General features: G+C 39.3%; 1 protein-coding gene across 1 annotated transcript; it reads right to left on the bottom strand.

Annotated features, from left to right (window-relative positions):
* Window positions 1–140: 140 nt before the first annotated feature.
* Window positions 141–27,720, bottom strand: cfap77 (cilia and flagella associated protein 77). The gene is made up of 6 exons (XM_007239914.4): window positions 27,572–27,720; window positions 16,064–16,163; window positions 13,386–13,608; window positions 6,985–7,090; window positions 5,604–5,705; window positions 141–391 (listed from the first exon to the last, which is right to left on the bottom strand). Exons 1-6 carry the CDS (start codon window positions 27,578–27,580, stop codon window positions 302–304), a joined length of 630 nt encoding a protein of 209 aa, XP_007239976.3. The 5' UTR covers window positions 27,581–27,720; the 3' UTR covers window positions 141–301.
* Window positions 27,721–27,752: the final 32 nt, after the last annotated feature.

Here is a 27,752-nt window from a genome sequence, read left to right as displayed (position 1 = left end):
CTGGGTTTTGATGTTTTCATGCTCAAGTATAGTGGATCAATAGTTTTTCTGACTTCAAATTGGGGTCTGTGCAGTGCTAAATGTTATTTACAGCAATTCTCAGTAATATATAAAACATTACACAAAAATACACAAACAAATAAAGGCGCTACATAATTTATTTATATTTTTCTCCCAAAATGTGTACAATTATTTGAAATACTTACATTATAACAGTGTGTAATAAAGTGTTAAGAGATCTAAAGGACAGACTGGTGGATTGTAGAGATAAAAACTGGATTATGTGTCTCTATTATGTATGTTATGTTCCTCTTCTGGACGCAGAGTTGTGTACAGCCATGGCTCTCTCTCGAGCTTCAGGGTCCCTGAAAGTGTCCAGAGCTGGTCCAATCTGAAACAGCACCAGCAGAGAATACAAGATCATAAATTCAAAACAGCAACAGACCCTGATTTGAATGTTTAAATTGGAGAGAACTGACTAGAACAGTGTGAGTTAAAAAAATAATTAGAACAGTGTAAATTAATTAGGTAATTCTAGAACCGTGTAAATGAAACAGGTAATTCTAAAACAATGTTGTTGAAAGAGGCAATTCTAGAAAAGGGTTAATGAATGAGGCATTTCTAGAAATACGTTAATGAATGAGGCATTTCAGAACAGTGTGAATGAAGGAGGTAATTTTAGAAAAGTGTTAATGAAGGAGGTAATTCTAGATATTGCGAATGAATGTCATTCTAGAACAATGTGAATGAAGGAGGTAATTCTTGAACAGTGTGAATGAAGAAGGTATTTTTAAAAAAGTGTTAATGAATGAGGTAATTCTAGAACAGTGTAAATGAAGGAGGTGATTCTAGAAAAGGGTTAATGGACTAGGCATTTCTAGAAAAGTGGTAATGAATTAGGTAATTCTAGAATATGGTTAATGAATGAGGTAATTCTGGAACAGTGAGAAAGAAGGCCATTCTAGAACAGTGTGAATAAATGAGCTAATTCTAGTAAAGTGTTAATGAAGGAGGTTATTCTAGAGTATTGTGAATGAATGTCATTCTAGAACAATGTGAATGAAGGAATTGATTTTAGAACATTGTTAATAAAGATGACTATAACATTATAAATTATTAAGAATTTTGCAAATAGAGAACATTCTAGAACCATATAGATAAAATATTCTATAACAGCAGGATTGTTTTTTTAAGTGTGGTTATTTTCTAAAACACTGTGAATGAGGTCATTGATTCTAGAACATTGTGAATTAGGAAGGTATTTCTAAAACTGTGTGAATTTTAGAACAGCATATATTTTAAGCATATATTCAAGGTCTAAATTTAGAACATTGTAAATCTGGAAGACAATTCTAGAACAGTGTGCCCATGACATAATTAATAGTAAGAACAGTTCTAGAACAGTGTGAATAGCGGTGTTTTTTAAGAACAGTATGAATTCTAGAACAGTGTAATTAATACTGTAATTAAAAAGAACAATATATTCTAAAACAAACTGAATGGGAGGTGATTTTGAAACAATATGAGCAAGGGAGGTGATTCTGGAACCGAATTATTTAGAAAGGAGGTTCTAAAGATGATTCTAGAACAATGTGAATGGGGCAGGCGTCTCTGCAACAATATGAACCAGTGTGATGATATTCTAGAACAGAGTAAATCAGTGAGGTGGTTCTAGAACAGAAATAATCATGAAAGTGATTCTAGAACAAAAAAAGAAGGGGGTTCTAGATTAACATTCTAGAGTAACATAATTTCAATTCTCTGTATGTCCTGTACATATGCAGTATTGACAATAAACTACTTGACTTGACTTGACTTGACTAGATATAATAAACATATTGAATCTGTCAGATTGTTTTAGAACCACATTAAATCTGAAACAGTGTGATCAGTAAGGTGATTCTAGAACACAATGAATGTGGGAAGTGATTCTAGAATAAAATAAATTAAGAAGGGGGTCCTAGATATAATAAACCTAATGAATCTGTCAGGTGATCTTAAAACTGCATGAATTCTAGAACATTGTGAATGAGACAGGTGACTAAAAACAAAGTGAATCTGAGAAGTGCTTCTACAATAGAAATCAGAGAGATCATTGTGGAACAATGAGAACAAGGGGAGTCTTTCTGGAATTGTGTGAATCAGGGAGATGATTTTAAAAAGAAAGAATCGAAGAGATGATTCCAGAACAGGATTGTAGAAAAACTTGGACACTGTGAATGCAGGATATCATAATAGTCTGAATGGAGAAGGTCAGTTGACATAGAACAGCGTGAATAACAGGAGAACATTCTAGCATCTATTTCCAGTCACACACAAACACAGCACATCTACAAATGTTGGGGTTTGTCAGTGTTTGTTGGGTTGGTGTGCTTCTGGCCTTCACTCTGAGCTGGACACACAGCTGGGTTGAACTAAATTACACACTGTCAACAGGGATTCAGTAAATCTGTGTGCAGGAAAGGGGCCTATATGAGTCAACGCTAACACCCGACTCTTTGCCTTGCGGATGGATGTCCACTGTAGTGCCTGCTTGTCTGTGTGCTGCCACTGTTTGCAGTGTTGTGTTTGCAGGCAGCTATAGTTTGATGACAGCAGCTAGTCTCAGTGTTGGGGGGTGGGGGGTCTTGGCTGGAGCGTGAGCATGTTTTGTTTGTCTGACATGTGTCTGCTGTGGATGCCATTAGCTCGGCTGATGGCAGGCGGAACGCTTATAACAGCCTGATAGGCCGCAGCTGTGGGGGTTTGGGTAAGAAAGAAGAAAGAAGTGCAGCAGGAGGGTGTGAATATGAGTTGCATAGTATATGTGTAAAAAAGTGGCCTAACAGAGAATACTTGACAATTAAAAAGAAAACCTTTTCCTGTATAACTGTGTGACAAAAAATAAACAAATAATGCACCTGGATTTTTGCAAAACTCTATGTGAAGTTATGTCTCAGGAAGATATGTAAATGATTAGAGTGTGGTCTGATTAAAAAAAAAGAAAAGTGCTTCCTTCACTACCCTATGAAAAAGGCACTCAGAGGCAACTTAGTGCACCAGGGTAGTATACCTCCTGGTGAGAGATTGTTGACAGCTTGAAGTGACTCTGCACTTTTAACAGACATTTGACCAAGCTGACACACTTTGAATTATGTGTGTTACCTCTCATAGTAGAGCTTTTAACTGGTATTTTTCTGCAGGATAATGCACGCCCACATACAGCAGGTGTTTGTCATGATGTTCTCTTCTAGATTACAACACTTTCCAGATTTGCACCAACTGATTGGACCAGTATTCATGGGACCATAGGCTTTAGGAAACTATGAGTCTAGAGCAGGATCTACAAGCCCAGCGGCAACATCGGTGGGCAAATGCGCCGGAAGATGCTAAACAGATCTAGTTTAGCATTTAGCCCTGTCTCACCTTGTATCCAGGCTAGAGGCGCCCAACAGGGCACTAGAGCATGTTTTCAATTGTACAGCTTACCAAATTAACTTATCTATTCGCTTTAATATTGTAATCACTGTTCATCAAAGTTTCACTCCACTTTTACTGTCTTATTCTTTTATCAGTGAGTGTACTATAATAGCGATGTTTGAATTTGCCATATTTACAGATTTTAGATGACATTTTACTCATCAGACTCAGTTGGGTTTGACACAAATACGCAAACACAAAACTCACAGTAGAAGGTAAAACAGGGTTGTTTGAGGGGAGGAAGGTGGCAAACGCCTCTCACAAACATTTTATTTCAATTTCCCTAAAGCGTTTTTCACTGGCAGCCAGAAATGGATACTGACAAGAAGGCAACAAGCAAACGCTTGTTGGCGTAACACATTTAGGAGTTGAAAAATGGCTCAAAACACCAGGCATGTCAGCCCGGTGGGCTTACCTATCTGTTTGGGTTTTTTCTTTTCAGATGTTAAATGTGTTCCAAAAAAGCTGGCTTATGTTTGTAACATGTTTCAAATGCTTGATAGATGCTTCAAACGGCACACAAGAAATCGCTGCAATAAGCTCCCTTATCAAATCGGCGGGAAGATGCAGGAAGCGGACCAAAAACTTCACCGGTGTCACTGGTGTGTTTATTTATATAATTTCCTTGTTTGTTATTTTGTTTCCCCCGCTTTAGTTTGTAAGAAATCCTGTCGTCTCTCTCTCTCGCTCAAACACTTTTGGCACCTTGGTACTTTTTTTTTTATTGTCTGTTTGGTTTTTGAATTAAAGAGGAGGAACATGCGTCTCACCAAAGGCGGAATGAGAGCAGAGTGAAGAAGAGTGACAACACAAACAAACAGATGATGGAGGGGAAGCGGAACAAGCGTTGCGCGCTGGAGAGGAGTCGGCGATGCAAATGTCGAACCCGCAGCCAACGGGAGCGCTGGCTGACAGGCTATAATGAGCAGAGGTAAATCTTTTATAAGGTTAACGCTCCCTCCTCACCGTCAGCTGTCATACAAGAGAGAATTTAGCACGAGTATGCAGCCAAAACAAGAAGCCCCCCTTACTTACCTCCCTCCCGTCCTAGACCACCGCCACCCCCAACTCCCCCCCCCCTTCCCCAACACACTCATTAGAGCCGACGGCGGCTGGACGACAGGACTGGCAGGCGGGTGCGCAGGCAGCCGCGGGTTGTGTGGGTAATTTGCAGAGGAAGATGCACGCAGAGATGAGGACGGGATGAAGGTGGAATGAATGAAAGCAAGGGAGGAAAATAAAAAAAGTGGTGTGGATATGTATGTGTGTGAGGGTATGGGGAGGAGTGGGTGGAAAGGGGCATGCATATGTATGTGTATTGTACAGTATTTCCACATACATATCCACTGCAAGTCTAGAGGAAGTCTTGTGGTCTTGGGAGTATGTGTATATGCATGTTTGTAGGCTTGTGTGAGTGTGTATGAGTGCGTGTGTGTGTGTGTGAGTGTGTGTATGTGAGGGTGAGGGAGATGGTTAGCTCAGCAGGAGTCTGATTCCCTCATAATTGGAAGCATTGGGCATTGTCAATAGAGGATTTTCAAGCTTCACTGGCAGGCAGCTAGAGCTGTCAGGATGATAGCCTGCTTGTCAGTGCAAAAGACCAATGGTTGGAAAAAAGCCCACTTTTGATTTAATTGGTGGCTTGAGTGGGGCAGATGATACAGAGGGTGGGAGCAGGACTACTGCAGTGGATGAGTGCTGGAGTGTTGAGTGTGTGTGTGTACGTATGTGTGTATAAGTGTGTGTGTGTGTGTCGTATGGGAATCTGCAAAGAAATCATTACTTTCTCTTTTGATTTTCCTCAGAAGCAGCATCCTCTGACCTCACACTGTCTAGTCACACACACACATATACACACACATACTTACACACATTCAGATGCATGTGATAAGAGAGTCATTATGCATTCATCCTATCTTTACCTGTTCAGACTCCAGGTTAGTATACATATGCATGTATGTATGAATGAAACATCATAGAAAGCTAAGCCCTACTATGTTCACACCCCTTTGCTGAATAGAGTGATCAAGTGCAATAAAAATCAGAATCAATCAGAGGTCAATGAACCACTAATACACACAAATTAGCACATGTCTGCGGAGAAGAAGCACAGAACAAAGCTAAAGAGCACAGCGCCTCCTTACCTGCTGGAAACGGGGCAGCTGCCACGTGGATGGGGGCTGCTCCAGGGGCCGAGCCTTTTGGAGGAGGGTGGTGCGGGTGTCCCGGATCCTCCCGAGCTGAACCTGGGAGGTGCATATACAGTAAGGGGCATATAGAGATATTGGTGCAGATATTCAATATCACATTTTTTTATATATAACAAAATATATAACAAAATACACTGCTCAACTAAATATTAATAAAACATTTTAGATGGAAATAAAATTAGAATTAAGAACTGACAAAAAAGAGTGGCACTGTATAAAATAAAATTAGAAAAGTACACATTAATGAAGCCAGTGGGATAGTTGTGGCCTTAGCCTTCAGAAAGGCTGGTGTGGAGCTACATCTATATAGTGCCTGTGTGTAGTGTGTATTGATGTTGTAGTGTGTAGATTGCAAATTGGAAGTTGGTGGTACTGAGAATGCAACAAATTTACCAGTAAAGCTAGGTATGGGCACCGTCCCTTGATCACCAGGAAGACCAATGTAGCTCTCATATATGAAATAAGGTAAATGCTGCCTTATTTCACTTAAAGAAACAATCAGTAATAAATGCGAGAGTGTGAGCCCAATTTCCAAACACTGGAGAGAGGTTTTTACCCTGCCTGCTCCTCCTTAGACACATGGGTTGCCAGATCGACACACTATGGCAAGGGTATGACAAGTCTTATTCTGTAGATCAGGGGTCAGCAATTAAGTTTGGCCACGGGCCAGATATTTTCCAAGCCATTACGTGGCGGGCCACAAAAAAAAAACATTTTTGAAAAATGAAGTGTAATGGGATGGAGTGCTACAGACTAGTATCTCTCCAGCCCAGAAGGTTGTTGAACCCAATTGCAGAACAGTTAATCTCAAAGCAGGTAAACCCAAGTAGAAATGAAAAGATAAATAAATAACCCGTGTCGTCAGGGTCTCGGCCTTATACACTACAGCTGCCCTGGCTAGTGAATTGGGACATGGCCAGGAAAAAACGGCCTTATAAGGAGATAGGGAACCCAGGAATGGGTGAAAAAACGAGAATGGGCGGAAACTAAAGTCACGCCAAGAGAGACAGGGGAGGATTGTAAACAAAAGCTAGCCAGAGAAAAAAATTATTTGGAGATGGGACGGGGGGGAGCAGGTTTGGAGACTAAAACTCACAAAGTTCAAATAAAACATAATGGCTGAATCTCTGTTCACAAGAGCTGTCAGTGCTTTAACTTTGGCATGTTTCTGTAACGTGTGTACTTACAAACCTATTTAGAATAAAATTAAAGGTTAATTATTAAGTTAAAGCAATTACTCAAAGGATTCCAATCTGTAGTGTAATGTATGTTTTGGCCAGACGTAAACCTGACATGTCTTGTTATTCCAGCTCACCTTTTTTGGCTTGCGTCCCAGCAAAGTTTTTTCCTTTGCCTGCTGTTCCTCCAGCCACTTCTGGGCAAACCTGTACTGCAGCATGTCAGCGATCGACTCAGAAGGCCTGCAGGGGAGCAGAGCAACCAACAACAGTTTATATGGGACATTTCAGTGTTCTTTTAGTTGACCTGTCTATGCTCTACATGCTTAAATTTTGTTGCAAGGTAGTAAGGCAATCTGCAAGGTAGAATCAGTCATAGGACAGCAGCATGAAAATGGATCATGAAGTGCTACATCGGAGAATTGCTTGGGAAATTTGTAAGATGTTACCCTACAGGTGATGTCTGACTAAAATTTTCTGTGGACACAGACCAGCGACATTCTGTTCAAATTCAATGCAGGAGTCAAACATGCATATCCCGCAGGTCAGTACAGACTTCTTTAGCTTCCACAGGATGTGGCATGTCAAATTATAGATTCCTTTTGTTGTTTAGAGTGGAGAAGCAGAGTTAAGAGTTTTGTACACTCATAAAATAAAGATGCTTCAAATGATTCTTTGAGTAATACCACTTTTGGTAGTTTGAAGAACCATTTTTGTAATGGAGGTGTACAAGTGTGAAGTCTTAAAGATATGAAGAACCTTCCCTTGATTGTATCAATATATACGTTTTTCTAAGTCTCAGATTTCTATTCCAAATACAGTTATTTTATAGAACCAAAGTGGTTCTTCAATGGAATTGCTTAGAACCATTTGATTAGAACCATTCATTATTTTTACTCAACAGCTTAAACTAGATCAACAACACATTCCCACTTAGTAATTAAGCATGAGATTTTTTTTGCAACAGTTGCTTTAATAGAAATCATTTTGTGTGAAAATGTGGGCATGAACAGGCCAGTAGTTCATGCCATCCTTCCAACCTTTCTTCATTTTTTCCCTTCCTTCTATCCCCCCATCACCCGTAAGAGCAATATCTTACACCATACCACAGCTGAGTAGTGTGGGCCTGTGTTACATCTCAATTATACTGGCTGGTAAGAAGCCGCTCTCCGCTCCACCCCCTGCTGTTAGTTTTATTGCATCATTAGTACACACCACATGTCTCAGTGATCACTGGCTAAGCATCCTGATGAGTTTGGACCGAGACAGCTCAGAAAGCTCCAGACCACAGGATCATCCATACACTGAAAATCCAAACAGAGCGGTCTGGCTAGAGAGAGTATGATTGGCTGCTGCTATCCTCTGCTGCCCTCTCAGTGAACTATAACCCTGTAGAGCTCATTCGGTGTGTGAGGTTGCCCCCACAATGTGATCCGTTGAGAGACTCTTTAGACAGACATTTCAAATAAAATTACTGGTAAATAACTGAACAATTGTTTGCCAGTATGCTTTTACAAATAAAAAACAAACAAACAATGATTCACCTTTTACAAAATGACTGTTGTTATGCATAAACATTACTGTAAAATGCATTTCATAATTGTATGATAATTTGTACGAATTTTATTAATTTTGTACAAAGATTGTTGCTAACACTTTATTTGGATGGTCCATTATAAATGCCATATAGATGCTCAAATAAACATCTAACTGCATTATTAACTGCAACTAAACCCTTAGATGAAATTAAATGATTTCCTGATTAGAGGAGTAAGGGCTGGGTTTTAAATGTTAGGCTTAATGTTAGTGTTAGGTTCCACAAAGAATCATTCACATTCTAGTTAAGAGTTAAGTTGCATTTAATAGATATTCAGTTGAATGTTAGTTGAATTTAAATTTAATGCTTGTTAAGACCTTTTTAAGACCCTAAAAAATAAAATTTAAGACCCAAAATTGTAGTCATAATTTTTTTGGTAGAAAATAATTTATTGTATTGGAAATTAAAATTAAACATTTCCTATTTAGTACCTTTTTTAAAATGTGTTCTATTGTGATGTATGTAGGAACAATAAAGGATAATGAAAGAACTCTTAAAGCAGTCTCCATTATAAATACATTTAAAAAAAAAACCTGTCCAAAGCCAAAAAGTTGAAAAAATAAGTACATATACAGCAAAACAACACAAATGTTTCGGCTGGTCCACAGTCTCTGAGGCCACTGTGTTTCCCCACCTACAGCAAATTTACAGAAAATGTATATTATATATAAATTAATATTATATATATATATATATATATATATATATATATATATATATATATATATATATATATATATATATATTATTTAAGTATCCAGATTTTAATTTAAGACATTTTAAGACTTTTTGAGGACCTGCAGGAACCCTGCTATAATAGACCACTCATATAAAGTGTTATCAAACTGCCATTTAAAAGTTTAAACAAATAATTCGTGTGTTCCACTAATACAGAATTTGTTTGTAACATCATGTGACAATTAATTTTAGGTTGAGTTTCCAAATAAAACTTTTATTTTGCTGCCAGAAGATGACCGTTATTTTTTGCATTTATTAATTTCAACAGTGGTATAATCACAAAAAGTCACATATAAGATTCTACTATAACCCTACCTATTGACACTGGTGTTTGTACTGACCGCTGTAGATTTGTGCCAGCATAAACCTCAGTTGTATTATTGCTTATGCTTAAGTAAATAATATACAGTGCTCTATAAGCAATAATGTGTACCAACTTGATATTTTGTGCATGTGTTTGCTCTATTGTACATGTGAATGTACAGCGACTGTGTGTGTGTATGTATGTGCGAGAACACACTGCATTATAAATGTGAATATACCTTATGTGTGTGTATATATATGTGTAAGTGTGTGTGTAAAGTGTGTAAAATATGGCTGTAGCGACACTCTCTGCTAGAATCCTGGTGCTTCCTCATTAGGGCTGACCTTGGCATTGGTGAGTAGCATTTGATGGATAGAGAGCAGGACCAAACAAGTCCCTGAGGAGCCATGATCTTATCTTTTATTGCTCCATCCCTTTCTCCTGACTGAACAGACACACACTCCCCTCTCTCACACCCCATGCATCAAGCGGAGAATAAATCTGACACAGAGTAATGTGTATGTGTGTGTGAGTGTGTGAGCGTGTACGTGTACGTGGTGTGTGAGAGAGAGAGAGAGTAAGAGCAAGAGAGAAAGAGAGAGAGACTGAGAGGGTGTGTTATTAGTTAAATAATTCAGCTCCATTGCAACAGCATCAACACCCACGAGGAAGGGGGGGAAACGCAAGAGTAGATATATATACAGAGAGAAAAGGGGGCGAGTGAGCTTGTGGTGGAGTGCTCTCTCTCCCTGCTATCTGCTGTAATAATCCTGCTTTTTGCTCTAAGCACAGGCCTCATGGCAGATCTCTGCAGACACTCCGCGCAGGTGAAGAAGCAGATGTCTTTCTCTCTTTCTCTCTCTCTCTCTCTCTCTCTCTCTCTCTGTATTTCTGTATTCCCTATACACACAGATACACACACACCTGTCCCTGAACTACGTCTCTCCTCCAGTCTCCTGATTCCAGTCTGGGACTCCAGTCTAGGACACTGTATGTGAGGTCAGGAAATCTGTTCCCAGGAAATCTCTTCACATTTTATAAACAGCTTTCTCTATAGGCAGTGGTTAGATAAAGGCTACTCTATACAAAGTAAAATAGGCCACATAAGAAAGTATTTGGATTGGATTTTTCTAAACAAAAAAGGAAAAAAAAAATATTTTGTATTATTTAACATATACCAATAAACTAAAAATAGTTTCTCCCAGAAAGACTCAACCAACAGCAATGTAACTTGGGCAGTGGGCAGTTTTGATACCAACATCTACATAGACAAACATTACATTAATAAGCCATTTTTAAACGCACACTCCAGTGCGCTGTTCGTCCGCAGACTGCTGTCTTCCATGTAAACTTCTGCATGTGTAGCTAAAAAAATAAGAATTACCCTTCTTCTAAATATAACTGCAAAGAAACACTTCCTTAAAACATTTTAGCAACTATTTTTTGAAGATGAGTTTATATACAGTACCAGTCAAAAGTTTGGACACACCTTCTCAATCAATGTTTTTAGGTTTTTTTCCTACATTGTAAATGAATACAGAAGTTATCCAGACTATGAAGGAAAAACAAACCAAAATGCTCTAGGTGGGCTCTTCTCTGGGGGTGAGTTGTATCTTGTGGTTTCTGAGGCTGAGGGTGACCCTAATGAACTGAGGATAATTTGCCTGAAAGTTTGACAGATGTTATTTTTTTTTTCTTTACTTAGTTGAGTAGTTCTTGTCATAACATGGATTAGAACATTACTCAAATAGGGCTTTTCACTGTATTATACCAACTATACCTTTTCACAACTTTACAACTGATGCTCTCAAACACTCTTGTCAAGTCCAGCACAGCTGTTAATTAAAAGCGATTCCAGATTCCAGATTACCGTACAACGCTGACTGAGATTTCATAGAATTTTTGACTGGCACTGTACAACGCACAAAGTAGACCAGACCTGCTTTACTATTTAGTTTTGTTTTATTTTGTAATTTAATGTTGGAAACCTGGATCATTAGTGGGTAAAATTGCACTCTAAAATACGTCAATTTGTGGTTCAACCGTTATTATGTCAGACATGGCCATAGCCATATTTGACAGAATCTGTAAGGGTAGTTACACTAATAATTGTAGCTATATTTGTTTGACCCTAACAATACTACTGAGCTTCTGTAGGCCTTGATGGAAAAATATGGTGCTTACTTATTCAATAAACCCAGACTGATCATCCCATAGTTGGTCAGTAAATGGTGGTGAACACCATGTGGGTAGTGAATAGGGATGTCATGGAAAATTAACCTAGCTAGATTTGTGTGTGTCTATGTGTGAGTGTGTTTACATGTATAATTTCTGATAGCACAGCAGTGACCTCTTAATGTGAGTGTACATCCGCAGAGAGAGCAATCATCACAAATATGTTCCAATCAGACACAACGCCCTGCAGGATAACAGTTATTAAAGCTTCCCTTAAAATATGCATGACAATTTTCCCTGCGCTAAGTGTTGACATTTGTTTTTACTTTGCGCTAATGGGCCTCCTTCCTCTGATTAGCGATTTAACAATCAGCGAGCTACGTGTGTGGCTGTCCTTTGTGTGTCTACAGTGGAGTGAGTGAAACAGGATCCATGATGGCATTTAGTCATGTAGCGGTGGTTACCGTGTTATTATTGCATTGGTTTTCCTTTGTTCTAATTTATAAATAACACAGCCATTATCAAGCCTCTGCTCCCTAGAGAGGTGCGTCCAACGTCTCTGCAGAAATTAGCAGGACGTTCATATGGGTATTGTCGCTCTGTATCTTGGGACGCGGACTTCTTCTAAATGACTTAAACTGAAGAAAATTAGGGAACAGGATACACTTGACTCATTAAATAGGCTACTGTTAGAGCAGTGTGGGGCATGTGTGGGACGGTCCCCGAAGAGAAGCACTGTACAATTACAATTCTCCAATTAAATTTAATAATGCTTCTTTATATAGAATAGCATGTAAAAGAATAATACGGAATAATGTGTCCCAAATGTGCGATTTATTTACTTGATAGCACTAGTAATCACATATATATAAATATATAGTATATGATATGTAGCTTAACCTCTCAAACCCTCTCTAGTTCCAGATGGCAACTGCTGCTGAGCAGTGAGTTGAAATTATAGATGTTGGATTAAAACAGGAAAGTGTAAAAATGGAACCCATGGCTGTTATCATTGCATTCAAATACAGCTGTTAAATGGTTCAGGTGTTCCACTAAGGCTATTATGCCTCTGCCATGTTGCCTAATTTGTTTATGTAGATGTAATTTACATATAAAATGTCGTTTGTCTCTACGCAGAGATAATTCTAGCAAGGTGCTGCCAGTCACGATCATGTAGGTACCATGAGGATGCTGGCCAGTGTTCAACATCACTAACAAGATTAACTAACAGTTTATACATGTGTATAGTACTATCCCATGACTTTACAGTACAGTATAGTATTTTAGATATACACAACCACTGGACAGTAGTATTTAAAATCGGAAACTGAGTTCACCCTTTCGAAATAACTTTATATTCACAATCATAAATCACACAATTTTACAGAATTCTTAATACGTTCTGATATTAATTATTTTTGTGCATATTACAATAACAAAATTCACTTTTTAAAATGGGCAAAATTAAATAGGGAAAAAATAAAACAAATGCACTTTATTGAGTTGAAACATTTAAACCATTTGGTATGTCTAAAAATTATCAGTACATAAAATATGAAAAGTCTAACTATTAACCTAACCTTAACTTAACTTCAGTAACCAAACTGAAATGCTTTGTTTATTTTGTTGCCCCTGGCAATATAACGTCTAGTTATGTTGCTGAAATGTACAAAAAATATGAATAAACTGACCTGAAAATATACAAATAACACACACACACACACCTTGTAGGTACACCAAAGGGGATGTCCTGTGGTATTCGTGTTGGAGGATGCCGGTCTGTTACGATTGGGCGTTGGATATCGTGGGTCGCACGGTAGTGCCGCAGGTCCCTGGCTGTCACCATGCCTGACTTCACTCCCTCGCGATTCAGAGCCACAAAATCCCGCTCTGCCTTTCGTGCAGAGCTACTGGTGTTTAGTGAGGCAGTGTCCCAATTGGAGATGGCTGAAAAAAGAATGAGAGAAAGACATGGAAACAAAAAAAAAACAGCAGAGAATGCAATATATTTGTCCCTCTCTCTCTCTCTCTACACACGCTCAAACAAATCAGACTACATTTTATTTACAATGCATATCATACTTGTATATAACTTACATGTTTAAATTCAGCTGTTCATGATGTATTTAGCTACAGCATTCTGCTAAACAATCTACTACAGCATAAACCATACTAACAAGTGTCAGACTTATAGGCTTGTGGCTACATTGTTATTTTATGGCACATTGTGTTTTATGGATGACTCTGAGCTTGTGGCACATTGTGGCTAACAAAATAGCTTGTGGCTAATGTTTTCTTGGGACACACTATGTCGTGCGGCTAACATATTAGCTTGTTGTACACTGCAACTAACAGAAAAGCTTGAGGCTAACTTTTTCTTGGGACACACTGTGTCATGTGGCACACTGTGGCTTGTGTCAATCAAATAAGCTTGTAGCTGATAGTATCTTGAGGCCCAAAAAATCCAACCTGACCCAGCCCGAGCCCGTGCATGTTCTGCCCGAGCCCGACCCAACCCGAACCATGAACTGTCATTATGAGCCCGAGCCCGACCCGATCCGATCCGCCCCATAAACTGGCTGTTTTCGGGCTGATTGAATAAGCATAATATAATCAGAATTATGTTAATTAACACTGTAACATAGCATAAAACTATTATTTAATTAAAATGATTTTTAAGAACAGCTACACACAGTGCTGCAAGTCAAATGCGGAGGTGTTTACATGCGCCCAGAGCTACGTGATTACATTTTTCATTTTTATTATAGTTTAATTTTATTTTGTTTTTATTTTTTCCCCTACAGTTCAGTAAGTTTTAATTTGTTTTTACAGTGGGCTTGCTAGATTTTATTAGTTTTCACACAACTTATCAGAGAGATCAATCTAAGAAACGAGAGAGAGAGAGAGAGAGAGAGAGAGAATTATGTAATCCCATACATAATTCTTCAGTTTCTCAGTGTTTTCTGTCGTATTTTGCGGCTAGCGCAAGCGCTTTACACAAGAACAAATGCCACAGACCACGAAGTGCCGCGCACTGCCGCTGCTTCTACATTTATAATGTTGGATTTTTTAATAATAACCCAACTATAACCCAACTTTCCTGAGTAACACGATTCAAATGTAAGTTGCTGGAATAATATATAATTTAAATAGTTATTACTTTAAATAATAAACTGAAAAATACATAAAATTGAGACACCACTGTTTCATAACAAATTCTTAATCATGTGAATTATTACTCTTTTACTGCTTATTTGTTTTCAGACAGAGCAAGTAGTTACATACTTCTTTCACTTGTGTGTAACTCATCGGGGGCATTTCAGGACTCGTTAGTCCTTAAGCATCCTTATGATGCTGTCTTACTGCGCTTGATGCTTTTACCAAAGTGGCGGCTGCAGTGGCCCTCTTCTTCTCCTTGTCACAATTACAGGAATCACACACTTTAATATATCAGCAGGCCACCAGCAAATCTATGAGACTCTTCAGAGATCCACTTCATTTTGTACTTAAAGTAAATGTACCTATGGACCCATTCCCACAAGACAGGGACAGTATGGGTGCCAGCAGGGTACTGGCCGTGTGCGAAGTTCTGTATGTATTCTGGTCTTAAATCAGTTTTGCTGTTGAAAGGCTGTTTGAAATGGTGGTGCATTACTTCTTTTGCATGTCAGATACAGATACCACTACCTGTAAGACAATCTTTTTTTTTGCACAGATCTTTTTCCTCTTACTTGAACTAAGTTGTTACTAATACAACTGTCTGAATGAGCTTTGCTTTGGTTTTCTGTAGCTTTATTTTGACACTTCTCACCTTTGCATAAATAAAACAGCCTACAAAGATCTAATATTTCTTCAAAAAAATTTGTACATCCCTTAGACATACCAACAAAGCACAATAAGGTGCTAATGTTTATTGTATCAGCAAATACACGAGTAAATATTTTAAACATATTGAGGTCCACAAAAAATATTGAGGTCATTTGCACATATTGTACAAGATAACAAGATAATGTGATAAGTCATAATTATCATGACAGCCCTATAGCAAAGGCAGTTCTGGTTGAGGGTGCCAGTGGCTCACTTCAGGCTACAAGGAGAATAAAGGGCTTGACACTGGCAGCCGTGGCCTGTCCACTGTGGGGAAGTGCATAATTAAAGTGAGAGACAGCGGAGCTGCTAGAAGCCAAACACAGTTTAGCGTGTGTGCTAACAGGAGTGAGCACACTGACACCGAGGGCTAAGGGCCTGAATAATGTAAGTGACATCATCCTGTGACATGACAGAACTAGTTAGGAATGGAAAGGCAAGAAACTTATTATATTTATTGTAATGTTTGTTAGGTTGGATGTTTGCTGGTCTTAGAGGAGGTGGCAATAGCTGCCTTAAATCATTTGTCACCTACCCTCTGCCACTCCTCCGTCACGGACAATGGTCGGTGCTCCATAGACAAAATCAGGCCCTGGACAGGACAGTCTTCTGGACTGGCTCTTTCCGATTGCAGACTGTGTATGATAATGGAAAGAAGAAGAAGAAGAAAGTGAGAAAACAGCCATTTTTCGATGGCTTGAAGATAAAACGCTACATTTTTTTGCTTCATCTCCCCAGAGCCCTCTAGTGTAAGGCCAAGAAGTTTCAGTTTCCTTGAAAATATCTGTCAAGGAAAGCTGTCAATCATGCAAGTACTTATACCAAGCGTGTTTCAGTGTTATCGCTAGGAAAAAAAATGTTTTAAAGTGCATTTTAGAGAAAGCATTTACGACACAAAAGAATCAGGGCATCAAAACATCTTGGAGGTTTATTGGTCTGGCTGTCGTCTTGTTTCGCCTTCCACCATCACCACGAGACACTACATGAGACAGTACATAAAACATTGCATGAAATCAGTACCACCATTACTGTATAATGTGTAATCTTCATTAGGCCAAACCTAAAAGGCACTAATTACCATAGAGCATACCCAAAAGACAGTCAAATATGACATCTATGTCATCACATGGTAAAAAAGAATATTTCAACTGAGCTCTTCAATAAGCTCAATGATGCTGATGTTGAATATGAATCTGTTAATTCCTCAATTTGTACCATGTAGACGTTTGCAGTCTACATTGTACTGCTGTCAGCCCGTGGTCCACTTTGCCTCGTCTAATCCACAGTTTACCTCTCCAGAGCCACAACTACGTGATGATTGACAGGTAAAGAGTTACAGAAAGCAACAGCAGGTAGTACGGCTTGCTGCTAGCCTGTCATCGCCGGCTCTGCCAGCATCTCCCGGGGCCAAGGGCCTGCTACAAACCCACAGAAACATGGCGCCGCCGTTCTTCCGCGCTTTCAAAGTGGAACGTCTCGAGGCCTCGTTTTATGGAGCGTGTGACTACAGAGAAGGTGAGAAAATGGAGAATCAAACCACAGCAAGGGTGACAACCGGATGCGCTACCTTCGCTCGGTGGTATGTTCGTGTCTTTGATCCCCTTGTCTCTTTTTAGCAGGATGGAACATGAAGGCAGCATGCTAGCATGAAGGTAGCTCGCTAGCATGTCAGTCACACAGCGTGCTGGTTGCCTTCAATGCTGTCGTGTGTGATTTTGGGGAAGATGAGGCTTTGTGACATGCCTGCCTGTCAGGCAGAAAGGAGCCCTTCAATCAGCCGTGGAAATGCTTGCGTCTGCTTGTGTATGCTTGCTATCATCTCAACAACTCTTGGTTTAAGGCACTTTCATTAGGCTGAATAGTTGTGGATTCCCTATAGGCAGTTTTCAGTCTAACTATCTAGGTGGAAAAATGGATAAGATGTTCTCTCGCCACTCTGGACCCCCCAAAAGTGAACCTCCTGCTGAGGTCTGCTAAGGCCACTCAAACCGAACGATTCAAAGGGTGTTCTACACTTGCTTTGGACAAATAATCTGCATTTAGGACCGATTCTGGGCTCATTTGGGGGAGGGGCTCATTATTGCTTGTTTGTTTTTATATAAAATAACTTTAACTCAATCTGTGGATCGTGAATTTCATGTGTGCTCCTTTTATATAAAAGTGTGGGTTCATTAGGATATACTGTTTATAAACAGTTGAACCAATCATGCAACCTCACACATGGCACAGGGAGCGGATATCTTTTACACCTGCACTGGACCACACCAGAGTCTGCTTAACGCAAACCCCAGACCAGTGATTTAAGAAGGGCCAAAGATGTGCACTCTGGACCGCTCCCGGCCTCGAAAGCAGCTTTCACAGTTGATGTACCAAATGCAATGATTCCGGGGAGCAAGCACCCACAGGTCTTAGAAAAAACACCCTAAGAATAACTCAAAAACTAGCTTTGTTCTTCATATAATAAAACTATAATAATATGGGTAGACCTCCGATAGTGACCAAAGCAATCCAAGTGCCCACAGTTCTTTTCTGATTGTCCCTCCCATCCTGACCCAGCCAGACCCCGTGGTTAACATCTCTGCTGAAACCCATCAAATCTTCCTCTTAAAGGGCCAATCTTCTAGGTCTGTGCCACCAAGCTTCTCAAGCCATGCCTTTAATCCTCTCAGCAATTCCAATCTGCAGATTGTTTTGAAGGGATCACTTAGAGATGCCTGAAGGAACGTGTTGACTGCTGGCGCAAAACGGCTAATCGGACCCTTCCAAACATTATTGTGCCTTTCAGGACTCAATAAAAGCCCTGAAAGAGAAGGGGACAACAAAAAAAGGCAAATCAGGAGGGGGATTATGTTAAGCAAAAGCTCCTTTTATATTCTCATTTACTGGTGATCTGTCCCTTTATTGTGTTTTGATTAACCAGGCATGGACTTGCTGAAAAGGAGGGGAGTCCGTAGGAGAACGGGGGAGCTCCATGAGTGTCCATGGAGGGGTCAGCGGGAGCATATTATTCACACAGTCTTAAAGGGACGGAGAATAGGGGGACCTAATCATCCCATAGTGAAGACGCCCCTCCTGTCTGTCCTCTGTCCTTTCACACTCCCCGGTTTTAATTTCACCGAGCTTTTGTCTCACTCTTGCTCATGTATGCTTTTAGGATTTGGCTGAGCTGAGCTGAGCTTAGCGCTGACCCTAAGAGTCCATCTCTGTAGCCTACAGCCTCGTCGCTCCCCCCCGTTTTCACTCGCACTCACACATATATTGGCCTATCATTACGAGGGCAGCCCCTTTCAGATAACATCTGTGATGATCTGGGCTAGGCTACTGCTTCTTTGTCGTTTAGCCATTCATAAAGAGTCCGTTTGAGGGGTCTGGACTGCTATGCGCCTTTTTGCCACTGGTCCCTAGAGCTAGTATTGTCCACTCTGTGCAGATCAAATCCCATAATCTTCCAGATTCTCTACACTGTACAGCTAATATGGACCATTCTATGAGAGACTGAACCAAATACTGTAATTCAGAAGTACTTAAGTCTGTCAGATCTGTTACCTACAGATTGTGAATAAGGTTGATAGGCATGTTTGCAGCTTGGGTCAGCCATTATTCTACTTGCATTGAAAGACATAAGACCACATGGTGCCCAGGTGGTCATCAACATGACTGCAAGAGGGTGGACAACCTGGCTGTACAAAGAGGAAAACAATAAAGAATTGACACCATTGTGGTCAATATAGCCAAATAGCTAGCTATAGCAACAGGGTTGACCTACAGTTTGGGAATAAAAAATATATTAAAGCTATGGATAGTTAAATTTAGCGCTAGAGCCTTTAACCACAGATGCACCTCCTCTTACTAAGAAGGTGGTAGTTATAGTAGGAAGTTTTATGGTGCACCACAACAATCTGATCATTCTATGTTGTCTTTGTAAAACTGCTGCCAAGCAAAATTCTCTTCTTAATCCAATTACTATGACCTAATATTCTACCTGAGCATAATATACAGCACTACTCATTTTGTATGTGTTTTTTAACCCTGTGGATGTTATGTAAATCACTAAATCTGCTGTTTTAACACAAAGTAAACAAAGATCCTGTAGACGAAGAAGGCTGTACTACAAAGCGTAGGCTGCAGTCGTGGTAGTGCGGGTCCTCAGCAAGACTGTCCTATTTAACATTTTAAACTTAAACTAAAACAAACTCTACTCTGGAGACCTCCTTTTCTGATATTTTCCCCCAGTGGTGTGGTCTGTTTCTCGAAACTTTGTGTATTTTGTACATGCATAGAAAATAGTGAGTAACCAAGTAACATTTTAGAGTAACCAAAAAGGATTGGTTGCATCCTTGAAATTGTCTCAAACATTGTCTGAATACGAAAGGTTCTTCACTTTTTAACAGCCTTCTATGACATAGCAGTCAAGAAATGGTAGGCATTGGGACAAAGCTAAGCTGAATAGCCTACTTATGTAAGAAATATAAAGCCAGTACATTTAAGTGTAAAAAATAGAGTAGAGTTTTTGAGGAGAAAGACTTGCATGTGTAACAGTGTGGGCAAGATGATTTTCCTAGGTTTCTTTGCCCAAATACAACTAAATCATGTGGACTTCAGAGAAGAGCTCTTTGGATTCATCTGGGTTATCCGTCCAAAACTTGTCTGGTGTCTGCAGAGTTTCAAAGTTTGCTCTAATCCGCTCAGTCCAGACTCAAGCCTGTTCATCTCGTCTCACTCCTTCCTGTCTGAGTTACAACATCCATCTCTTTCCTGAGAACCTCACAGAGAGGAGTTGATGGAGGTGATTAGAAGATAATAGCAGTAATGCGTGCCGATCTGTCTACGCTCATTCCACTCACTGGCTTCTCTAACTCAGCTTAGCGCCATCTGGTGCCCAGCCAGAGCACAGCAGGCCTACAGGCCTACAGGCTTATGGCTAATCTCCTTCTTTCACTACTTAAAACTGGAACTCTGGAGTGTGTACAATGTGTATGTACTGTGCTATGTGTGTGTGTGTGTTGTACTTCTCGTCTTTGTTCTCAAACAGAAGTAAATCTTCCATCGACACTATAGCAAATATCTGTGAATGTAATATATCACATATAATAAACAAGGCGGGAGGGGTGTTTATTTTTACTGAGTATCTTCAATTGGCCCAAAGGGATAAGAATATAATATAATTATAGACGCAACACTTCTCCTGTCTACTGCAAACATATGGCAGAGGAATGACATGGCAATAAATCTAGGTGTTATTATGTGGAAATACAAAAGGAAATGCCGGATAAAATATACATTTATTCATAAGGTCGATTCCAGGTGAGAAACAAGAATCGTAACCCCTCTCGTATATTATATATTTCCATTATCACCAGGGTAAGATCTTTCAACTTTAAATTACTCTCTCTGAACTCTTCAAATCTATCCATTCGACCCCAACAACCCCAGATTCTCTAACTGCATTTTTCTGTCTCTAACACATAGTATACAGACAATTTTATTATCTCAAGGCATGTCACGATAACTATGATTTTCTGGACAATCTACTGTCATAATGTAATAGAAAAATAATGTTTTTAAATGCATAAAGATTAAGACTCCTCCGACATTGGAATGGGTATATAAAAATGCTTAAATATCCTAATAAAAAACATAAAATATACATTTATATTCATTCCCAGCTGTATATGAAGGTCCCTTACTTTGGAGCAGCGCTTAAATACAGCTGACATGAAATGCAGCTACCTTGGATCCAACCAGGATCAAAGTCATGTCAATATAGTGTACAATAAATCAGTACTAATTATCATATCATTGTGTCTTCTCTTTGCACAACCTGGTAGTGCATTAAAATGCTCCCTATATGAGAGGCTAATCCTGACACTCTGGGTATAATTGATGGGGTACTTCTACACACAACAGCAGCTAATTGGCATCATGTATTTGGGTTAGCCTTCATTATAAAGGCAACTCCTTGTAATCCAGATGAGTATTACACTAAATCAAATAACATCCCTCCAGCACCATTTGTTCAGTTGTTTATGATTGGTTTTTACAGCCCGCACCTTAGAATAACAGCTGTATCACAACACAATGTGTGGTGGAATGGTCCGAATCTGGCTCTAAAAGCTCCAATGGACTAAGACATTGTCACTATGATCCAAAGTTCAAATCCCGGATCATGCTGCATTGGCATCAGTAGCTGGAGTTCGAGACAGCAGAATTGGCTATGCTTTCTCTGGGTGGATAGCTGGCGTGCTCTTTCCACATCACTAGTGCAATGTTGGTCAGCACAGGAGTCTGATGGCTGAAGTACTGGTGCTGAGAAGCTGCACTTTCCTCCAAATGTGCACTGGTTACCCAGTAATGCTACATCAGCAGCAGTTGGAAAAGAGATGCTGGCTGACTTGTAAAAGAGAAGGAATGTACTGATCTTCACCCTCCTAGTGTTGGGGGCATTACAAGTGATAGGGGTAATTAGCCTTCAAAATTGAGAAGGAAATGGTAGAGATAAACATAATAAGTTAGAAATAAAAAAGAGACAATCTAAAAAAGCTAAACTAATATGCAACGCACTCAGAGAGCGTTATGAATGTCTCTAACTGCAAGGGTAAATATTGCAGGTGTGCCTTCAAAACCAGACATAGCTGGACTCAGCTGGACTTTGCTGAACCTAAATGTACAATTACATGAATATCACACACCACTGGAACTTGGTAAATCACAATGATCGATGTGCTTACCCTTCATTACTTTCTCATTACATTGATTCATCAGGTACACACTCATTATGTCTCACAGGCGATGTGACGCATTGCTTCTGTGCTGCCTAGGCTAAGATTGACTACACATGGGCAATGGTCACTTTACACAGCTCATTTACATGAGGTTATTTATTAAGGCAGCACTTTATGGTTATGCATTGGGCTTTGGCGCTTATGTATCTGTGTCGTGGCGCTTGTACCTACAGTGGGCCCAGCTGCAAGCCATTAATAATGAGCCTCTGCTTTGCTACAGTGTCCGTGTGGAAGATGAAATGGCTTGTTACTGTGGCGCAAAGCATGAGGCTTGTAAGTCTACGGCCCTAACTACACTATCACACACTGCATCTTTACCTAATGTATGCTTTAGCTGACCTTAATAGGGATTTGGGTGGTGCTTCGCCTGATTACGTCCAACTACAGCTTTCCTCCCGTTGTTACATCATGTCATAGCATTAGCAGGCTTTCCGGCCCTCATTTCCAGCCTTTTTTCCTGCTTGTATATCAGTGTGCGCAGCTAAATTTCTGCTCTGATCACTGCAGCGTAAAATATCCTACAATACTGTATAGATTTAGCACAAAAAGGCTGAATCTGTGATTTCTCGCCGCCGAACGCAGGCCACAGTGTGTAGCGTGCTTAAGCCATAACGCTAATGAGCGTGAATAGGAGGCTGTGAATGGGACCCAGCCGGCCTGCTGCCCAGCAGGGACCACTGAGGGTGCTGAGAACAACAGAAGCCCCAAATCTTCCCCCCTGATCTCTCATTTACTGGCCATCAGGGAACACAGGCATGAAAATGGGATTTATTGGCCATGCCTCATCAAAAGGGAATTAACTACGGAGGAGACGAGAGAAGAGGAGAGGAAAGAAAGGAAACAGTAGAAATGAGAAAGTAAAAAAAGAGGAAGAAAAGAAAAACTGAAAAATAGGAGGCTGAAGAAATGAAAACAAAATAAAAAATCAGAAGGGAAGAAAATTATAAAAGAAGCAAAGATAGAATAAGAGTACACAAAATAAAAGAGGAGAAGAGTGCACAAAATAGAAGAGAAGTAAAAGACATGAGATAATAAAAAAGAGAAAGGAAACATGAAAAATAAGAGAATATAAGAAAAGGAAAAAAAGAATAAAATACAACAGAATACAACATAGTATACGATATAGTTTCTTAAGCAGTAAACCACTGAAAGGTTCTTTAGGGAACCAACAGTGGTTCTTCTATAAACTCTTTATTATGGCACCTTTAAGAGTGTGGTCTGTGGCAATACAATGTGCTTTCTTAAACACAAAAGCAAGGCCCCTATATTTACTCCATACTACATACAGCTTAGTTCAATCCATCTCCTGTACACTCTGAGGACCATTAGCACTGGTGTATATTACTATGATATATGCCTCCCTTCCCAGCGGGACAGCCATACATCAAAACTGCCTGAAGCAGACAAAACTCCACTGATGATGAACTGCTCCTCCACACTATGCCACCAAACCTACAGCAGCTACGCAAAGTCTGGGATATATTTACTTAGTTCCTTTAGGTTTTAACCGCTTTAACAGTAGTAGGCCTTTCTCTCTGCAACAAGCACACTCCGAGTTCAGTACTGAAAAAGAAAAGAGTGTGTGGTGGTTCTAAAAGGACATTGAGCTATGTTCAGACTGTCAGCCCGAATCCAATATTTAGATATGCAAATATTTTGGCATATCTAGATTGTATGCAGAGTGTTTTTTGATAATCTGAACAGCCAGAAACCACATTAAATTATACTTTTGGAGGCCCAGAAAGAAAAATCACACCAGCTGTTTCCAGGCCAAATACTACATAACAAGCTTAAATTGCATTGGATTGATTTTTTGACTCTGGATTGAATCTAGGCCTAATTCTGGCTCAAATGTTCCACTCACATCAAGGGCAGAGTGCTGCATAAACCAACATTAACTAGTTGCTGAGTATAATATAGAAAATGGCCTGAGCCACATGTGCCAACACTTCGATTGCCGGGTAAAATATAGGAAATGACCCAAGCCACATATGCCAACACCCTGGTTGCAGAGTATAATGTGGGAATTGGCCAGAGCCACATGTGCCAACACCTAAATATATTATGTTGCCTAAAAAAAAATGGAAATCAGAAATCAGTTGAAATCCAATGCCAAGCATCAACCTTATGGATACAGGTTGCAAAGCATCAACCACATTTTTTTCTAATTACTCTCAGCCAATGCTGCCATACATCAGCCAAGCAAGGGCCCATTCTTCCTATCTTGGTGTGGTTTAAAATCAGACTTCAATCATATTTGTACAATTGTGTCTCAGTCTGGATGATTTGGATGTTCAAATTGGATTTCCTAATGTAAGGTTAGCTTAGGTTACACAAACCTTGTGATCTGATTGCTTGCAAATAACAATGAACATAGCCATAGAAGGCTGTGGGTAAAAGCTCAAGCTAAATTACAACTCAAAGGAAAGCAACTCAGCCACAGGAGAGGAGAAACAGAGTAACATCAGGCAACGCCAAGACGACAAAAGCCTAAATCCTCGCTGATGACCATTGTTCCAGAGCACGGCCAAAAAGCTGTAGCTAAAACGGCTCACAATGGAGACGAACGAGAAATCCTTGATCTTGTGGGACCATAGCAAGATACGCACAGTTCATTATCATAGTCATTTAAATACAGTAATCCTATTTTCTGCATCAGTCAGAAGGGGCATATCAAATAACCCCAGAGAACAGCAAAAGACAGAGGGGAGGGGTGCAAGCAAGAGGTCTAATGCTGGCTCCTTATCCCACCAGGGATGGGCAGAGTGATTGAATGAGTGAGAAAAGAGAGAAAGGGGGTGGGAGGGCTCGGCTGTGCAAGGACATTATGTTTTAGTAATGCAGATAACAAAGGCAGAAGTCGAGGATTGAGTTGGCTCATTTCATCCTCCCTTCTGCTCCACTGGAAGAGTTGATGAAGTTGAAATGAGGCGGAATCAGATGAAGGATAGGCTGATCAAGGTGGCTGCAGAACACAGGATTCAGCGGGATGGCCTAACATAGTTAATAAAGAAGAAGACGTGGGAGAAAGAGAGGACAGGAGGACAGTGGCAGTGGAGGGGAAATGGAGTGTGTAAAAAGAGGGAATGATTAAGCTGAATGGTTAAGAGTAGGTATGACATTCTTGTAGGTGAGGTATAACCTGAGAGTTAAATCATTAGGCTGGACAGGAAGTTTGGACACAAAGAAAGATAGCGGGACTGGGAAAGGGAGAAATGCTGCCATCTGGTGGTTGTCTAAAACGGCTACACTGCTAAAATACTAAGAAATGCACTGAAACTGAAATCACTGAACCTGTCAGGCAGTTTGTTTTATAGAGCTGCTCCATTACTTAAACTAGTAGTTCACAGTAACTTGCATACTGTAGCATGATGGCGTTACTTTGTATCTCTAATACTTGCTGCTATGATAACCAAATTGAACATAGACGACTGTCTTTTGGAAGATATTATGAGTTTTCAACTTCCTCACTCCTTATCCCCATATTTCCCTGGCTTTTAAACTAATAACATTGCAGAACAAAAAGTTAAGTTGTCTCTGCCGAGAGTCAACATTGCCTAATTTGTTTATAAGTCCTTTGTTTGAAAATTTGAAATCCCAACCAAAGTGACGATCATTTGATGACCATCAACCCCTACCAATGATAATACACCATGTGATCCTCCTGTTATCTCCCACACACCCCTCCCTAAACTCCTATCTTTTCCTCTCCTGCACCCCTTGCAGCCTTCAAAGCAGTTTCTAAAGTATTAAAGGTCCTACTGAAATGTCTTAGTCAACTCTCAAGCTGTCTGCTGACCCCTAAATCTAACTCCTGATTCCTGAAGCCAGACGTTCTAACACTATAAATGAGTAAAATGAGTAAATATTAAAATGACTTAAAATGCCCATCCCTATTAACTTAACCCTTTGATGCACAACATGGGTAAAAAAAAAATTTCTACAATTTCTATATTTCTTTTTATAATTTTCTATATCTTTGCAATAAATAAGTGTAATCATTCAGTATTAACTCGTTTTTGATCATAGTATATCCTTATTTATTTTCCTGTCTTACCTTTTGATATCACTATCCCTCTAATGTGCAACATGGGTTTCTTTAGCAAAAAAATTCATTTTTATTTTATTTTCTTAGTTTCTAAATAAGCTTTTGTATTTCTACATCAGGTTTACACAAACAGGTCAGACACAACCCACATTAAACATTTCACAGTTCAGCACAGCCCCAGTCTCACAACAGTCTCAGAACTGTTTTACAATAACATTACCAACATTACAATAACAATAAATATTTAATGACAGTAGTGAAAGATAACTGTACATATTATTTGATTAGGTTTAGGTTACATTGAGAGTGAGTACATTACTTGTCAGAAAGTTATAAGTAATTATTATTAGTTATTAGATGTTTACGTTCTATTTCAGTTATCTAAATCTACTGTAGTGAAATATTGTAGTTAACGATAATGGTAGGCCATTTAGCTACAGGGTATTTTTTTAATAATTATGTTCATGGTGACAATAACTGAAATATTTTATTAATTTAAAGAATAAACAAAAAAATTGTAAAGTGTTATAAAGTATAACAGTTTCCAACATTCAGGAGAAACAATAAAACGTTTGTAGATTTTGTAAATAACGGTAAATTACCAAGACTTTTATACACAGATTGTGTGAATAACAACAACACTAATAATAATAATAATAATAATAATAATAATAATAATAATAATAATAATAAAGCGTCCCAGAAAATAGCAAAACATTTACAAAATAAAATGCTTTAAATAAAATGCTTTAAAGAAAGACGAATACCGCTGTATCACATCATTTTTAAGCTATTTACTTTCCTAAATATACAGCAATGTAACTTTACTTAGCCAAGTAGATATAACTAAAAGTTTTTTTTTGTTATAGTTAGCTAAATACAGTAGATTATACGTTATAGATTAGTCAACAGCTAGCATTAAAGGAAAAGATGAGCCCTTTAACTTAACTAGCGTTAACTGATTAACTTAGTTAACCTAGTTAAATAGCTAACAGTATAAGCATTTAGCTATTGAAAATGTGTTGAATTTAGCACTGCAAAACTAAAGCTAAGCTAACTAAACTACATAAACTAACTAGCTAGCTAGGCTAACAACCGTACCTGAAAAATTTCACCACCTAATTTCGAACGTCATTTCTCACAAAAAATACAGCCCAACAAGCAAACTAACGAGTTCAGTAGCAAGATAGATAACTGTACCTATTTTACCTACCTTTTTCATTTTGAGGATTTGACAAAGCGGCCTGTTGTTTGCCGTTTCTGTCCCGTTTCTGTGCCGATTAAAAAATGAATAAATTTGCACCCTGTCGCCGTGGATACACGACGCCGTCCTACATTAACCTTTAACCAGAGAAAATACCCTATTCCACCAGAGGAGCGCGCGCGAGTGAGTC

The sequence above is a fragment of the Astyanax mexicanus genome, chromosome 22 (assembly GCF_023375975.1).
Source record: "Astyanax mexicanus isolate ESR-SI-001 chromosome 22, AstMex3_surface, whole genome shotgun sequence".
NCBI classification, from domain to species: Eukaryota; Metazoa; Chordata; class Actinopteri; order Characiformes; family Acestrorhamphidae; genus Astyanax; species Astyanax mexicanus.
Note: the sequence above shows the minus strand (reverse complement) of the source record. Positions and strands in the feature narration are given on the sequence as shown.